At 40.3% G+C, this 17,460-nt stretch overlaps 1 protein-coding gene across 2 annotated transcripts in view; it reads left to right on the plus strand.

Moving 5' to 3' along the window:
* The window catches only part of NCAPD3 (non-SMC condensin II complex subunit D3), a 30,540-nt gene that overhangs the window by 1,882 nt on the left and 11,198 nt on the right, over window positions 1-17,460 (plus strand). The window contains exons 4-23 of one of the 2 annotated variants that reach the window (XM_080568033.1): window positions 49-233; window positions 1,068-1,244; window positions 1,664-1,725; window positions 1,993-2,080; window positions 3,356-3,489; window positions 4,204-4,276; window positions 4,878-5,003; window positions 5,182-5,434; window positions 5,948-6,010; window positions 6,186-6,269; window positions 8,999-9,072; window positions 9,958-10,092; window positions 10,856-11,076; window positions 12,563-12,754; window positions 13,093-13,190; window positions 13,323-13,438; window positions 14,850-14,957; window positions 15,475-15,580; window positions 15,677-15,784; window positions 16,790-17,028. In XM_080568033.1, coding sequence (XP_080424159.1) covers window positions 49-233; window positions 1,068-1,244; window positions 1,664-1,725; window positions 1,993-2,080; window positions 3,356-3,489; window positions 4,204-4,276; window positions 4,878-5,003; window positions 5,182-5,434; window positions 5,948-6,010; window positions 6,186-6,269; window positions 8,999-9,072; window positions 9,958-10,092; window positions 10,856-11,076; window positions 12,563-12,754; window positions 13,093-13,190; window positions 13,323-13,438; window positions 14,850-14,957; window positions 15,475-15,580; window positions 15,677-15,784; window positions 16,790-17,028 — 2,642 coding nt within the window. The remainder of the gene's footprint in view (window positions 1-48; window positions 234-1,067; window positions 1,245-1,663; window positions 1,726-1,992; window positions 2,081-3,355; window positions 3,490-4,203; window positions 4,277-4,877; window positions 5,004-5,181; window positions 5,435-5,947; window positions 6,011-6,185; window positions 6,270-8,998; window positions 9,073-9,957; window positions 10,093-10,855; window positions 11,077-12,562; window positions 12,755-13,092; window positions 13,191-13,322; window positions 13,439-14,849; window positions 14,958-15,474; window positions 15,581-15,676; window positions 15,785-16,789; window positions 17,029-17,460) is intronic. The other variant, XM_080568034.1, reaches the window with a different exon arrangement.

Raw genomic sequence — 17,460 nt, forward strand, 5'->3', positions numbered from 1 at the left:
TCTATGTATTTTGTCCAGAAGGTGGCTCACATTTTCTTTTCTGGGCAGGTAGCATAGCTAGCCAGATGTTCCACATAGTGATGTTTGATAAATGTCTTCAAACCCTGAGAAAAAGCTGGCCTCAAGAACCAAACCTGATGAGGAAAAGAAAGAAGACGCATGCTCAAAGCTCTCAGACCAATGCAAGAAGAAATAGAAAGAAAGGAAAGCCAAGCAGGAATAGGAACTCCAATGTAAGATGTTTGTGTAGTCTCTTCAGATAAAAGTCTCTATTAATGAGCAAATTGTTGGCAAGCTATTTATGCTCTAGATCAGTGTGATATTTCTCTTTTTCGGCCTTTTTTTTTTTTCTTTTGCTTAACCTTTTCTTCAGCAGTTGGTCTGTACTTTTGATCCTCTATCTATTGTTAGGAATTTCAGAGGTCTGATGATTCAATTCAGTTCTTTGGCTGCTGACTAATAGAAAAGTAAAGCTTATTTGTCTGTGACATATTGTTAGAAAGCTCCATAGCAAAGGGAGAAGCTAATTTATATCATCTTCTTCAGGACATCTGCAAGTTCGTATGTGACAAGCTTGCAAACAGCATTCGAGTTTCCTTACTGATAGGGAGTTAAGGGCTGAATGCTGTGGTTAGCTGTACTCAGCTGCCAATTCCAATGCTTATGTGATTTTTAAATGGAACCGAGGATCACACATCAGAAATCCCGAGAGAATATTGGTGCCAGGGGTCATGACAAGCAAGGGAAGAAGATGAATTTTCAGTTGTCATATTAGAATAATTGTCTTCAGTTCTGATGGACTTTTTCATTTGAAACCATCAGAATGAGGATAAGCTCTGCTGGAGCTTTCTTGCATTGTACCCAACTTTCATCCTTCTGCCTTTTTTTTTTTTTTTTTTTGCCATTATTAAATGCATTTAACTAATCTGAACGAAAAGACTTAGAATTTTGGATATGAAATACTGTAGGACCTAGCCTGGGAACTCTTTGAAGCACCAAAATGTGCAAAAGAGATCAGTCACTGCTGTGGGACAAGACAGTTCTGTTTCTTCTTTCTACCAATACAGGTGGAAGAGATACTTGAGGAGGAGGAGGAGGAAGAGGACCCTGACGAGGTTTACTTTTCAACTGACGATCTTCTTCAAGTTCGCAAATCAATCTTTCTTCTTTTGAAAAACTTCATAAGACTTCTACGTAGGTTCTCCCTAAAAGAAAAACCTCAGTGTTTGCAGAACTGCCTGCAGGTAATCAGATTGTACTCACAGGACCTTAAGTCCTCCACCACAAACTCGATGCAGAACACTCTATGGACACGGGAGCATTGGCAGTCCTGCCTTTCACAAACTGGTCCCCTGAACAGACTGTTCTCTATAAATCTCAGGGCAGGGTACCTGCTCTGTGTCTGTACCTTATGCTTAGTGCTTGCTGGCTGATGCCAGCTGGGCCATTCACATTCCATTCTGTGGTGTTAACCCTCACTGTACCCCGGGGAAAGACACACAATATTGAGCCTGGGGATTTTGGGGTCTGCTTATGTTCTGCGTCATGCAAGGGACCATGGTTTCAGAGTTACAGAGCTCACGTTCTCTGCTCTGGCACCCAAGCAGGCCTGCACATCGTGTCCTCGTGTGAATCAGCTAAGCTTAGCTTTCTTTCTTTGCAGATCTTTGTTGAAATGACAAACTTTGAGCCGGTGGAACACGAGTTCGAGTTTTCAGCAACAATGTGAGCAATTAATTCTGAATGTTTATACAGTGCCTTGGAGAAGTAAAGCCCTCAGTGCTTGTGTTGTTATTATCCTGATTATACCAAAATGAAAGCATTGATTTCTTTCACAAGAGATAATTAGAACGTGTTCCACCTAGCTAAAAGTAAACAACATTTAGTGATTATTGAATGTTTTCCAGTCAGTGAGCGCAGTTAATTGTAACAGTTGTAGTAAATGTTTCTCTGATGAGAGATTAAGACATCTCTTTGCCTTCTTTTGCTTAGGAACGTTAATCAAGCCAAATATATCCCTGAGCTGGCCTATTATGGGCTGTGGCTACTGTGCTCCCCTCTGCATGGTACTGAAAATAAGGTAAAAGTTGGACAGTCTTTAGAATTCTCAATGCTCTATTGAAAAGTAGTAGTAATTTCCTTCGTTCTCTGCACATCATTTTGCTTGTGTATTTGTACTTTTATACACGTGCGTACGTGTGTTTGCCATGTCAGCCAAGATGCTTTTTTCTGCCCCAGTGCGTATTTCCTTTTATTTGTAGGATGATGCATTTCATGTGCATTATGTCTTGGGCTTTAGTAACATTTTGGACAAATGAATTGAAAGCAGAGGATAGCCGCAGTGACATTAGATCTTTGAATCTTTAAAAAGAGAACTCCAGGCTACTGCCTTTGCCTGGATTTTCTCGTCCCCTGCTAGGTGGAGCTCCAGCACTATTTCTGTAGTGTGCTGTGGCATTGGATTGTGCAGCAGAGAAGCATGATGGGATCAGGGGAAGCGTTGTGCACAGATACTGGTAAGCAGGGCTGATGCTAATTCAGAGAACACTGTGTCAACATGGAACATCCAGTTCTACCAGAAATCCGTCTACAGCTTTACATTTTTATTTTGTTAAGTTCTCCAGCATGATGTGTCATCTCCTGCTTACCTGTGTGCGCTGCTCCTATAGATGGAGCTTTTGAACTCTGGGTGTGACTGTGCTGCTGTGCTTGGTGAATTTGCATAAACCACCTGAGCTAGCTTTGAGCTAGCAAGCCAGGGTATTGGCAGCCATCTAGTCAAGGAAGCCTGGAGCTTAGTACGCACTAACTTGATATGGACCTGAGTAGCTGCCTGGCTTTAGCAGCCTTAGACCCGTGTGTTTCAACCGCTTTGGTTTCTCCATGCAGCACAAGCTTTTCACAACAGTTTGTATCTGTAGTATCAAGATCTAGTCATTCCCTTTTTCAGACCGACCTCATCTTCCTTGTCTCTCCTGTTAGACTGCTCAGTGAGTGACAAGGCATGCTGTGGTCCTGAAAGTGTGGCGGGGAGGAAACTCCTGAAGTTCTAGTGCACATGGCAGTAAAAACATTTATTTTAAGATGTCTTCTGTTTTTTAAAAAAAAAAAAAAAAAGAATTTTCGAAAGCTCTTAAGTGTTACTGGACATGTATGAGAACATTACAGCTGGGAAAGTTGTGTGTATTGACGGGTCCTTTCTGAATTATTCTGCCAGAGGTCATGTTTTGTCAGGTGCTATTACTTGGACTGAAGCTTGTTTGGTTGAGAATTATTTCGTAAACCTGGTTAAGTATGCTACTGTCTGCTTCAGTTGCTACTAAAGATGAACCTGAAGATAATCTTTCCCTTCCAGGTTCTTCGTTGTGTCTTCCAACGAATCCTCAATGTCATTCTGATGGTGGAAGGTGGTGCAGGTTCCAGACGCCCGGTTCTTGCAATCACATCAGCTGTGATCAGTGCCAGGAATCAGGCTGTAAAATTCATCAGGTGAAGTACAGAGCTCTGGCACTACCCTTCCTGGGTATGTCTGCTCTTCTGTCTGCTTTTGCTTTACTCTTTGGTTGATAAAGGGATGAGACAAAGTGGGACTGACTTTGAAGTTTGTGCAATTGGGGCTTAATTAAAATTTGTGTAATGAGAATTTGCTGAACTTGCTGTTGGAGGGAAAATGAGGAGCTGTATGACAGAAAAGTGACAATGAGTGGAAGGGAGGTACTTTCTGTCTGTTGCTTTGTGTCTTCAGTTTTTCAGGTTTCGTAACTTATTATTTTGTAGTTTATTATTGTGAAGAAGATAAAATATTAATAAGGAGGTCATTTCTCTTTATTTCTTTGCTTTCTCTTGCTTAAAGATGTTTTGCCTTTGATTATTCGTGGGGATCTGTGTTTTTCAAAAGTATAGTTTGTGTAGAGATCCACAGACAACATTTAATAAGTAGATTAAGAATAAAGAAGCTTTTCATATTGCCCTTTTACTTGGGAAGTGCTGGAAGAAATGTTTTCTGCCTGCAAAGGCAGATTTATGTATAAAGTAAGTAGGTCTGCTCTCTGACCGTATCGTTTACACTCGCACAAGTGATTCCAGCATGTGCACCTTTCCTGACTTTCAGAATGCACTTCAAAAGGAACATCCTATACTTGATTTTTGCTCTGTTATATAAACAGCCTTATTAAAACGTGCTTGTTTTTTTCTTCTGCGCAGTTCTGTAGTAGAGGAGCTGAAAGAAGCTGCCTTTCCTGTTCTTCGAATATTACTGCAACATATCTGCACCAAGGTATGCTACTCTGGTGTATCTTGGGCTGAAGAACTTGTGTGTGGATATATTGCAGTATCTGTAACAGTTAGGAGATCCTTTTTTCATCATGTTTTATAAGGAATTAAAATATTTTCATTGTCTGCAAATTTCTTTACAGGCCGATCATATTGTTTGTTAATCTTTATTGGATTTCTCAGATATCTTCAAAATCGTGTCATGTCCTAGGAGAATAGTGACTCTTCCTCCCCTCATTTACAATAGATTGTACCCTACTTCTGGCCTTTCGAAATTTGCAGTTGCTTTTAACGCTGTTTTAGTAGAGGAAAATGAGGATTAGGAGAGCTCTTTCTTAGCTAACCATCTGGAGACTGCCATGTAGAAACACTGCCTCTTGATTTAATCTAAGCTCCACCACTGCTTTGGGGAATTTACTTTGTGTGTGTGAGTGAGTGCTGAAGCAGTGACCAAGGAAGTTGTGATTGTTATCCCAGTGCTTCCTGAATGTGGCCATATTGCCTCATTAAATAAACAAATAATTCTCTTACGCTGTAAAATGCCCTTCTGGCTTCTAGAGCAGAGCGCTGAAATATTGTAATGTGCGATTGTTCCTGTTTTTCAGGTCCCAGATAAGGCTGATTATCGCACATATGCTGCACAGGCCTTGGTGAATTTGCTGAATAAACTCCCTTGTATAGAGTTTGCTGACTTCATTGCTTGGCTTTACAAATACTCACACAACAGTAAAGTAAGTACATCTCCTTACTATTCTAGAGTTCAGCTACAGCAGTACTGTGAAGATGAAAAGTTCAATAGCAGTACTGAATAGCATAGTTGTTGCTGATAACCTAGAGTTTGATAAACTGAGTAGGTAAAACCTGTGCCTTTGCTTATACTGACAGCACCTTGTGCATTTTTTCTTTCAGATTTCCTACAGAGTGTTTGCTCTTGATGTAGTTTTAGCTTTGTTGGATATGCCAGAGAGAAACTCAGGCCTCTCCTTGTCTCTGGATCAGCAGAAGTTTCTAAAGCATAAGTTCTTAGTACAGGTCATGGTGTTTGGCCGGTGTTCAGACAAAGCACCTGTGGTCCGTAGCAAAGCTTTAAACAGTTTTGCCCACTGTCTGGAAATGAAAGGTGCTGCTACCTTGGATAGTATACGGGATTTATTACAAGGCTGTAAGTATTATGGGTAAATTAAATAGTTAAAATATTTCTGGAGTTTTCTGGGGAGTAATTATTGGGAGACAGTAGAACTAGTTGTCAGGCTCTTTGAAATTTGCACTGAGTGCCCTCGTGTGTTGTGTCATAAAGAGAAGTAATAGATGAGTCGTGTTACTTGTGAAGCCTTATATTTGGAAGGCATGCATTGTCATATCTGCTCTAAATAGATTTCTGCATGAGGTATCTTTGGCAGATATTTACCAAAAAATGAAATTGTACATTTAGAAAGAGATTAATTCTTGTCTATTAGTTGATTAAGTCTTGAGTTGCCTTTTACCTCTGCTAAATTTGGTTTTTCGTGATTGGCATTCTGAACTCCCTCAGGTTTGGTAAAGGCCAGATGGCACAACTCAGAAGTGTGCATACAGCATCCACTGGTTAGATCACTTGCCTGAAGAAATTTGGAACGACAGAATATCCTGAATGAAAACGATTCATTTAATTTCTTTTTTTATTTCTTTTTGGCAGCCTATGACCATGCAGTCTTGGAAGCAAACACAAACAGTGCAAGTTTGATCACCGGTGCAGAAGGTATAGAGTCATTCTCTTATGATAAGCCTCAGACTTTTCTTGGCTTGCCATTTTCTAAAAATATGTGTGCCTATAAAACATAGGGCATGCACAAAACTCTCTGTGTAACAATGAGCCATGTTGCTGAGTTGAACGTAAGCCATTTTTATTCTTAAACTTTGAACTTTTCTTTCAGCTACATCCAACAATCCACTGAAGACCCTACCGACTTTCAAAACTATTGAGCTGACAGGCGGCAACGATACTGCTGAGCTTGATGGTACATCAAAATTATACTGGCCTTTTCAGATAGCTTTTCAAAACTTTAATTGAAATTAGATTTTCTGAAGTGTGTTCATTGTCCATTTTTCAAGGAAAGCAGAGAGATCTTTCTGTAGAGCTGTTAAAAACCACTTAGGGGTGATGAAGGGGGTGGAAGTGCCAGCGATAAAGAAATACTATTTCCACTTAAGTCTGGAAAATACATTTAATCGTGAAATACTGATGTTCATTTGTACTAATGTGGTAGCAACACTTGTTGAAAAGCAGGTAATTTATCCTTTCCAAAAAGGATGGTAATTGATGTGGGATATAATACTTGTAACTCCATAAATTTAAGGGTAATTAAATCTCTTGCTCCAGCGCACAAAGAACTAATATATTTTCGCTGCATAAAACACAGCACCTTTGTCTAGCTCTGTGATGCCGGGAAGAATTTAATTCTCTGCAGCATCAGCTATTGGCTGGAGTTGAAAGCAAAGCGTGAGGTTAAATGGACTGATGCAGAATGTCAACCCAATGGTTCTAATTTCTTGATGGCATGAAATCAGCATAGAAGTTGGCTTTTGTGGCCGTGATTTTTTCTTTGAATCTCTTCAACGTAAAATCTCTTCTTCCTAACCTTTAGGCCTCTGCTGGTATCTTTGCTCTCGGTTCTTGCTGCTCACCTCTCTTGAACTGCTGACAATTCAATTTACTGCTTAGTTCGCATCCTGCACTTGTGTCTTTGTTACATTTCTCACGCTGCTCTTCATGTGGGATCTCTCTCCCTATCTCCGGGAGCCAGGCTCCTCTTTTCTCTATTGAAAGCTTTCTTTTAAAACATTTTGCTGATAAATTTCATTAATCTGCTTTCTCCGATAGAAACGTCCTCCGGGCCACTTAAGGTATTGTGCATTCCCTGTTTAGTTGCAAGCTCTGTGTGGCAGAGGATGCCTGGTTTTGTATCCGATACCCAGCTGAGCATACACTTGGCACTTGGCAAAACAAATTAAGAAAAGGATTGGATGAAGAAAGGCTGTCTGTGGCTCAAGAGGATAGCTGAGAAACAGTGCTCTCAGAGTCAGTCAAGGTGCATTAGCAAAGCTGTCTGGCACACACTTGTTTGGCTTATGCCTGTGCTCATTTTGCATTTCTATGAAGACCAAACAGCTCATATTTTAGAAGCAAAATAAATCTTAGCTGAGGATATTCAGAACTCACTATATGCACAAGGGCAAAGATAAGAAGGGTAGGGATAATCTGCAGGGTGAAGTGTGCTCTACAGAATATTCAGTGCCCGACAGTGCATAAACAGTGTGTTCCCTTGCTAGTTCTCAGCCATTTAGGACTCAGGGGGGTTTTGTTTGTTTTTCCTATGTCACTGTGAGTAAAAATCAATGACAGTTGTCAAAGTGTGACTAATTTAGCAGATTTGGTCACCTTCACAGGAGCTGAATTTTTTTTTTCCTTTGGCAAAGTCTTGCAGCGAAAAGGTTCTGTGCTTTTTCCATCAAGCTGTTCTGAGGAGGAAGATGCAATTGTAGTTACCTGCCAATTAAGAAAGTACTAATCATGCAGATCAAAACCCCTTTGCTTCCTTTGGTAAAAGCCTACTTTCAAACTACTGTTGGTTATTTCCCTGTGACTAATCCTGTTTTTTAACGGCAACGCAGTAGACCTCCAGATGAATCTCTCAAAGTAACAGGTTACCAGATTTGGCGTATTTTTAGGAAATCTTTTACTGCCAGAATTCTAACAGGTATTAATAAATAGAAGCCTTAAAAGCAAGAGTAAAATGGTTGAGATCAGTATTGTCAGTAGTCCACTTAAATTATTCAAAAGCTGAGAAATAGTTGTTGCTTTATGTATTCAGTAGTGTGTCAGTTAATAAAATATTTTATTATTATAAAGTAAAATGTATTTTTCCTGAGAATGTGCAGAAATATGTATAAATATGGCTGTGAAAAGTAAAACTTAAGGTTTAACTTTCTGTTTAGTGAGGGGGATGTGCTCTGGTTTCCTTGCAAACTCCTGGGTTCTTTTTTGCATCTGCCATTCTGCAACCTCAGGGAATTCAGTCAGATCCAAAATGGAGTGGTTTCCCCTCTGTAAAATAGAGTAGTTCATGTATTAGTACTTTATGCTGTGTGGAGCTGTGAGGCATAACTCAGAAAAGGTTGTAGACATTCTGAGCTCTTTGCATACAAGTTGATTGATCTGTCGTGGTTCTGTAGCGGATCCATTTATGGGTTACTCTGTGTGGTTTTCCCACAGATGGCAGAGTTACTTGTGCCTGTGACTTTTGTTGGAACCTTGCATGATTTGTCTGATGAGCTTTCAAGCTTTGAAGGTAGCCTAACATCTTGTATATAGAAAAATAGATGCATTGGAAATTACAAATAATTTCTTTTTGCTGTGTGTATCGAATGATTTGGTACATTGCTTTCTTTTGTAATAAGTCCTAGGATTTATTTTCAAAGTTAAAGAACTTGATTTTTTTTTCCTCTGGCAGAATGGCAGCTGCAAAGAACCCAAGATTATTTCCAATTTTTTTTTTCTTGTTGTGCTTTGTTCCATCCCAATCTCTTGCCTCTGAAAGCCTTGGGGAACAAATTATTGTTCAGCCAAGTTCAGAGCCGTGTTCCTTCTTGTTTCTGCACAGCGTACTGCATGTTAGCACTGCAAAATGGTGGGGGGAAGTCTGTCTAGGTGGGTATTATAATTTCTTTTTATCATGGTTTTGGATAGGAAAGGAAATCGTGGCCATGCTCAGACTGAGAGTTGGGGATGAGAAAACCAACGTGAGGAAATCTGCTCTCCAGGTACAGTGTTTTCTGCCTGTGTTCTTGTTCTGCATGATTACCCAGAATGAAGTTAAAATAATCAGGCAATAACAAACTGTATTCAGTTTGCCCATCTGTAGTTTTTTGCTGTTCCTACAGAATGTTTATAAGCCTTAAAAAGGTCTTGTTTAATAGTTCCTCGTAAGTAAACGATGCAAGCATGATGACAAATTTTTTCTAGTATTCTTGCTGGCATTCACTTACTCCATCACTTAGAGAGCCTCTTTTCAAGTGTCAATAGCCATTCAACTTCAGTGACTTCCTTATAAACTCAGGCATAATGGGTGCTTAATTTTGTTTCAACCTTGTTAACAGACGTTAGGTTATACCTACCATCCTTTTGAGGAATGCCTTGCTTTGCTTGTTGCTTAATTCTTTCTAATTAAGTCATGAGCTTTAAAAGAGATTCTTCAATGAAAATTTCATCATTTTATTAAATATGCATCTGCTGTTGACTGGCTTTATATCAGTCTTCTTTCCCCCAGTTCTTCCCCTTCAGTTCCCAGGCTGTTTTGAGCTTCTCAAGTTTAGGATTTATAACTGTTTTGTTGAGAGGCTTTTCAGTTCCCCCCCCTTTATCGCTGGGTAAGAGACATAAGTCATGCAAGAGAAATGTCAGTTTCAAGGGGAAATTGTGACATTAATTCTATACAGAATTCTGTTTTAAAATCTGAATGACTGAAAGGATGCTTTCTGTACTAAGTTCTACCCGGTACGTGGAAATTATTAATATTATTCTTTGCTCTCAGTGAGATACTTTAATCTCTAGTTGAAGTTAATGGGGAGTAGAATATATTTTTGATTTGTTACCCAGTGCTCTTGGCCTGTATTCCCAGCAAAATTGTGCGAGTATTTGACTTCCAGGTTTTTATGAACATCCTGAAACACAAAGTGATCCCTTGTACTGCAGAAGATTTGTCCACTCTTCAGGACCGTTGCCGGGACCCTGCTGTTTCTGTGCGGAAGCAGGCCTTGCAGTCTATAACAGAGCTCCTTGTGGTGAGAAAAAAATACCATGAACTCTTATCCAGACCTGAGGTGGATGAAGTGTAGGTTGAAATGAGTCGGACACAGGCAAATCTGGTACACATCAGTTGTTCGTTCACCAAATTTTGTTTTATGACTGCATTTTATTTTTTTATTATCTTTTGACTTGAAGTCATAACTTACACATACTTGTGATTTATGTAGGATGCTTCCAGCTGTTGGAAACATCTATATTCCTGACTGTTGATTTATTTGTCATGGAGAAAATGCTTATGTTGCTGGCCTTCTCAAGTTAGCAGGGGGGAAAATCTGAATCACTCCACTGAGATGTAATATGCAGATGATAGCACTGTAATATTTTTCCTCTTCTATTTATTCTCAAAGGTTTAGTAACTTAGTGTTGGAGTGTAAGGTTGATATTAATCAAAACTCTTTGGTTTTAGTGTTAAATCATCTGCTGTACAGCTTTATTGCGATACTATTGCAATTATTTATAGGGTTTAAAAAGAAAACAAAAAAGTATTACAGTACTTTACCCCAGGTAGCCTGATCATAGTTACAATCATACCTTGTGTGGTGTCAAGGAAATTTGTTCCCTTGTCCCATATGCTGTCATATCACAGTGCTAGTTGAGCAGTATGCTGGCTTATTAAAATGTATTTCAAAAGTTGGTAGATGACTCTCAGGGTTTCTAGGTCCTTGCTGATCTTACCTGTGCCTATAGGACCATATAATAGCTAAGAAATGTTTTTAATATGAAGTGCGTTTCTCTCAGTCTCAGCATGATAACGTCCTGGTGCAGAAGGCCTGGTTACACGGAGTTGTGCCTGTTGTGATGGACACTGAAAGTTCTGTTCAAGAAAAGGCCTTGGATTGCCTTGATCAGGTCTTGTTGCAGCATATAAAGCATTATAAGAAGTTCCAGAGCGAAGATGAAAAGCAGGCTCTAGCATGGGAGCTCCTTACCCTCTTGACTTCGGAGAGCCAGGAGCTGAGGTAAGTGTGTCTCTCTCTGCATTGGGGGTTTTGCTGGCATTTCCGTAACAGCACTTTGTCTAGTGCCCTGGATGTCTTTATTGCCTTTAGTACATTAGCATTCATGGACAAAATCCATATTTTTTTAAAACTTTTGATTGTATTGGAATGTGCAGCTTTTTCTTTACAGTAGGAAATTGCCTATTGACCAGAGGACTAGGATAGGAGCATGAGCTTATACTCTCAGCTCTCCGATTCCTCGTGTGACCACAGACCATTATGTATCATAGTTTACATATTATTTAAATGCATGAGCTGTCTACTGCACAAGGGCAAGAAACTAAATTTATTGGTGGGTTGGGTTTTTTTAAGCTATTTGAATTTTCAGCTTGAAGCATACTGCTGCTAGAGATGGAAGCTATCACGTTGTGAGCTGCTTGTGCTGCTCTGCCAGCTCTTAAGACAGAGGAACTGTCAAACAGACACATTGGCAGCTGGTGAGGAGAGTGTAGTTTTGCTTTGTGTCAAGTATTTTTATTTGCTCTTGTTACCTGTGCAGTCTCCCTGAACTCTAGCGTTCATATACGGGAATGTCACCTGCTATTCTTGGTGTGTTGATAGCAGCATGAATGTTAAATGGAGGTGTTCTGATGACAGAAGTAAGAGAGGGTATATAAAGAAAGGAGAAGATCTCCTTTTATTAATTCTGATGTACAATATGTTACTTGTCTTATGACAAACAGAGTTATTCTGCCTTTTGCAGAACGCTGTGGGATGAAGCAGAAGAAATGGGATAACACAGTATGGCAAGGACACAACACTGATCAAAGACAGCTGTATGTTTATTAGTCAACAGGGCATAACAGCTCTGAAATAGAAAATGAGATACTGGTTGTGCTGCCTTGCCAATCTGTACCACTGTCAGTGATCTAATTTGGGCTATTTTATGACATAGTTTGCGGAGTTGTGGCACCTTCTACTTCATGACCTTAGAGTACCTTGCAGCTTGATAAATATTAGAACTCTTTCTGTGTGAAGTGGGTAACTAGGGCTAAACAGAAAAACGGGCAGCTTGTGGTGCCTCAACATCATAGCGTCCTGTTCCGTTATGGGTGTTCAAATAAAAACTGCTAGAAAGTCTTTGGTACAGGTTGCTGAAATGTTTTCTTGATTCGTTGTGATACCAGTTCTCCTGTCTCACTGACACGCTGCACTATATTCATGCTTGTGTGGCAGCTCTGTGATGCAGTAGGACTGGTAACTGATCTGAACTGTAACCATCAGAGCAGGTAACTGAAAGTGTGACCAAAAATCCTGCTAGTGAAAGTAGCGGAAAGTAGTGGAAATCTTGACATATTCTGGGAAGTAGGAATGTGAAGTGATAGCAGCTTTCTTGTGTTTTCCAGTGTATCCTGGACGGAGGTGCTGGGTTTTACTGGCAGTGTCCAAGAGCAAGTGTTTTGTTCACTCTTTGTTTAACTTGTGTTTCTTTCTTTCTTCCTTGTAGCCGTTACATGAACAAAGCTTTTTATATTTGGTCGCAGCAGAAAAAATTCTCTTCCACTTTCATCAATAACGTGATGTCTCATGTGGAAACGGAGCATGCTGTGCCAGCTTGGATGTTGCTTGCTAAGGTGGCAGGTTCTTCACCCAAGCTGGATTATTCCAAGGTCATTGAATCCTGGGACAGTGTCAGCAGGTATACATGTGCTTTGAACTCTTCCCTCCGTTCTGCAGGAAAGAGGCAGGAGTAAAGATAAGGAGGAATGCAAGGGAGCACTTTCTGTCCTTTGACAGGCAAAGTGCTGCTTAGATCACCATTCTTTATTCAGGCAACTAGTCTGTGCAGCTAGGAAGCAGGTGTAATGGCCCACAGATTTGTGCAGTAATGAAGTCTTACATTAAGCTTTTGGAGTTTTCATTTGGTTTGACAAGTCTGCCTTGATAATACATAGCCAAGGTGAAAGGATTTTTCTACCGTGGTTTGGTGGTGTTCCGCAGCATTAATTTTGGTTTGTCCACGTTGCTGTTTTTCAGGCAGCAGAACACGAGCACTGACACTATAGGACATATACTGTGTGTCATCAGTCATGTCGCAAAGCACCTCCCTAGGAGCACCTGCGAGAGGCTGATTGGTGAGTGACTGAGAAGCTGCAGAGTGGAAGGCAGAGTTCGGTTTTGTCTCACAGCTTAGCAGTTATTTCTTCTCCACAAGCAGTTGATTAGCTTAAAAAACGCTCATTTTATGTGTGTGGTCTCCTTTTCAGATAACATCAGTTGCTGGCTGAAAGAGTTTCGATGTCCCCTGGAGGTGATTAGCCCAGCTGTAGAAACTCTGGAGAAGCTCTGCCATGCATATGCAGATGTACCAGAGAAGACACAGGTGTGACTTAAAATACACCTTTTAAAATAGCTTGTCTCACACTTGGGAGGGCTTTCTCTTGAAGGCAACTTCTGTCTCCAGTCTGTTGGTTGATTAGCTCACTAAACAATGATGATCTGTCTGCTGCAGCTCAAGTTTGTTCTGCTTAGCCGTCTTACTTGGTACACTGCTGTTTTGCTGGAGAGCATCGTCTAGCTAAGGATGGCCTTGTAGAGATCTTTCGTCAGAGTTTTTGGTTTTGTTTTACAGCTGAAATGCCTTGCACTGACCTTCTGTCCAAGTTTACAGCATTCCTAAAGGAGACCTATTGCTCTGCCGCTACTGTAGCAGCTATTTCTTGGGCTTGGTCCAGTTAGAAGCCATAGGTTTATCCTGTAAGCTCTGACTATTCTATACGAGAGCTGCTGTAGATACACACATTTTCTAGGCCTCTTTCGTGAGCTCTAACACGGGGTTAGTAACACATCATTTGCACTTTTTTTTTCTGCCAAGTTCCCCATTTGCTTTATGGCATAGCTTTGTTTAGTAGTGAGGTAAGCTATGTTTTGCTGGTAAAATAATGATGTCAGCCTGAGCACAGTCACAGAGAAGCTAGAACTAGTGCAGGCCTCTCTTGCTAATGATGTATGTGTTGTGATTCTCTTTTAATATTGATGACGGTTGTTTTATAATAGGCATCCCAATGAAGTTTAGTAACTAGTGCTAAACTGCATATGCCATTCTTCAGAGGCCAGGGTGGATTGATGGTTGGGTTTGTTGTTTTTTTGTTGTTTTCTTTTTTTGTATTGTTTTATTTTTTTAAATTCACAATCTGAAAATCCTCCCTGTTAGATATAGTCATTACAATATGTTAACTTGCAACTGAGTGCAGGTGTACCTATACGTTGGTTACTTCAGCAGCTTTAACAGCATAACTGCCATACATATATGTATTTAGTTTCTTATGCTACAAGTTTTAGATGGTAGAAAAAGAGAGAAATGATGCTTTATTCTCATTCACAATCTGGCAGATGACTAGCTTTTTTGGTTCTCCCTCCCGCTTGGAATTTGCATAATATTTTCATTTGAATGGAACCACAGTTTTGAAACAACATTTTAAAATTCATACAGACAACCTCAAATGCACTGGATATAAGTGGAAAAGTCACCTAAATTCTTTTTGTTTAAACCTATGGGATTTCTATAATGAAGTAAACTTAGGCCTGTGGATCAGTGAAAGCCAGGTTCTTCAAGCTGTTTTGGCGCTTTGATGTGCAGGAAAAAGGCTGTCAGACAGAGTCTGATGGCTTTCAACGGGACCTAGATTATTAAAAGTATAGAAGGGTTTTCAAATTGAGGATTTGTGTGTGGAGATGTATCGTGTCTACACTGTGTTTAATTAAGTGCCGAATTTTGTTTTGTTATGGAACAGAAGCTGCTCGACCAGGTGTATGGAGACTTAGTAACCACCTGTGAAAGTTATATTTCGAATATAGTCCTCAAAGAAGATGGAGCGGAGCAATTGCAAGAAGATCTCTTTGTAAGTTTGGTTCCCCTTTGTGGACTGGTCAAATGACGTAGGTATTCTCAAAATGGGTATTCTACAGAGTTCGTGCCAGTAACTATTACGTGGGAAAGTACTGATGTACACACTTTGTGTATATGGTAATGGGATCTCGTATCTGTGAGCCCGAGAGTGTACAACAGTTTTATACGTTAGAAATTGCTTTAAGGATATGATGCCCGTTGTATTTTTAATAAAATGACAGGGTTTTTTTCTTTGCTTTTCCAGTCGTACTTTTTAGATTGGCTGTTTGGAATGAAGTCTGTAAAATGTGTAGAATTCTTTAAGGTTTACCTAAATATTGTTAGCATATAGGGAGGTTTTATAGTATATTAAACACACTCCCCACTTCTGTTTCAAAGTTTCACTTTTTATTCTCTAGCTGCTGTCTTCTTGAAAGAACTGAGGGAATTTTAAGTTGTCTTTGGAGAAGTAACTGTACTGACTCCTGCTGACTTGCCTTTTGACCCCAGTGTTGCTTTTTTCTTTGTAGGTGAGACACCTCTTCACCTTGGGTGAGGCTGCACAGCTGTGTCCAGCCAAAGTGGAGAAACGCATCTTTCTTTTGATTCAGTCCATTCTGGCTTCTTCTAACCAATGTGAGGCACTCTTTCCTTACTGCCTTTAATTTTGCTTTTACGAACAACACTGTTACCCGAAAAGCATGTTTTCATTCCTGACCTGTTCTTTCGTAGTGTCGAGTTCTCTAGATGGTGAGGAAATTCCAGCTTCTCAGCCACTGTCCCAATTTAGAGGATCAGCTATGCCTCCAGTGATCAGAGCTCATGCATTCATTACTCTAGGTAAGCACTGTCCTGCAGCAGAACTGCCCTTGTTCATCCAATTCCCACTCTTTCTGTCTGTTTCCTGGTTAAATTCTGTTACAAAGCCGTGTTTGTTATAACAGATAGGCGCAGTGCTCAGTGTTTGTGTCGCCTCAGTTCATAGCTTTTAGCAATGCAGATATCCATGGTAACAAGTTGCACAAACCATAAAAATACTACCATGCATGCAACTATTTTTCAAGTCCGTTAATGCATTTTTCCTAGATAGGTTGCAAGTGATAAACGGTTAGCGATGCAGACTTGTGCTGGCCTTGTACTCAGAATTGGTTGCTGGCTGAGAGATCCTCTTACCTGTAGTAAGGTGCTCAACACGGGATGAAGAAAAGCTGGTACAGTTCAGAGCAGAATGACTGTACATGGTTACTTGTCCTCCTTAGTACAAATGACCATGTGATAGAAGACTGGTCAAATCTGCATCTGCAGTGTAATGGAGAGTGCTAAGTGAAACTGGTTTTGTAGTGCTTCTGTGGTTATGAACAAATCTCTTCAATATCATTCTTCTAAACTTCCCAAAGCAGTTGAGAATACTTTTTGTACAGAGCTTAGAAACAGTTAGGAAGAAGTGATGTTAGCATGCGGGCTATTTTATTTTAAGTTGGTTTAGAGATGCTTTTAGAGGTGGGTGTCTCCCTGCTATGCCTATGACAGCTGGGGCTGTTCTTTTTAGCTGCTTTGAATAATACCCTATACACAGGAATAGTTCTCTGTGAAGGAGGGAATTTGGCATTGAGACCCACACTATAGGTCTAAGAAGAATTTGGAAGAACTCCTTGAAGTATAATCTCTTTGAGAGGTTGTGCAGATTGCTCATCAAGTTTCATCTTGTGTTTCTTGTTTATTCCCCTGTTTGCTTCCTGATTCCTCTTGGCTCATACTGGTCTCAAAGGAGGCAGTAAGCTGGGCTGTGTTGGTTAGGAAGAAGAATATATTCACAGCACTGACAGTCTCATCCCCATTTCACAGGTAAACTGTGTTTGCAGCATGAAGATCTGGCAAAGAAATGCATTGCAGCTCTAGCTCGAGAACTGGAGGTGTCGCATGATGTGGCTGTTCGCAATAACGTCATCATCGTTATGTGCGACCTGTGCATCCGCTACACCACCATGGTGGACAGATACATTCCCAGCATTGCGTTGTGTCTGAAAGACCCACACCCCTTCATCCGTAAGCAGACGCTGATCCTGCTTACCAACCTTCTGCAGGTAAACAGTGGTCCTGAGCATGTGTCTGACAGCCAGCTTCAGTTACCTCAGTTGTGCTAAATGCTGGCAACCTGGCCAACGGATGTATTGCCTATAAATTGATTCTGGAGCATTGCTGCAATCTACCCTAATTTAAAATAACTTCAAACACGTATTTTGGTACTGCTCTTTTTTGTGAGGTAGGCAAAACGCTCCTCAATGACACTTAGCACAGTTGGATAACGAGATTATTTTTATTCAACAGTTATCTCCTCTCTCATCTGCTTTGTATTTCTTTGAACTCCCTTGCATTTCACTCCTATAGGAATGAATATAAAAAAACATCACAGCACCTTTTTCTCCTGCTGTCTCTGCTTATTGTTTTAAGGTTGTGAATGTTGAGTGGCTGACAATGTTTGCCCTCCCAGTGTTCAGATGAAGCCAAACAAGGCA

Source organism: Anser brachyrhynchus (genome assembly GCF_964034855.1).
Source record: "Anser brachyrhynchus genome assembly, chromosome: 25".
NCBI classification, from domain to species: Eukaryota; Metazoa; Chordata; class Aves; order Anseriformes; family Anatidae; genus Anser; species Anser brachyrhynchus.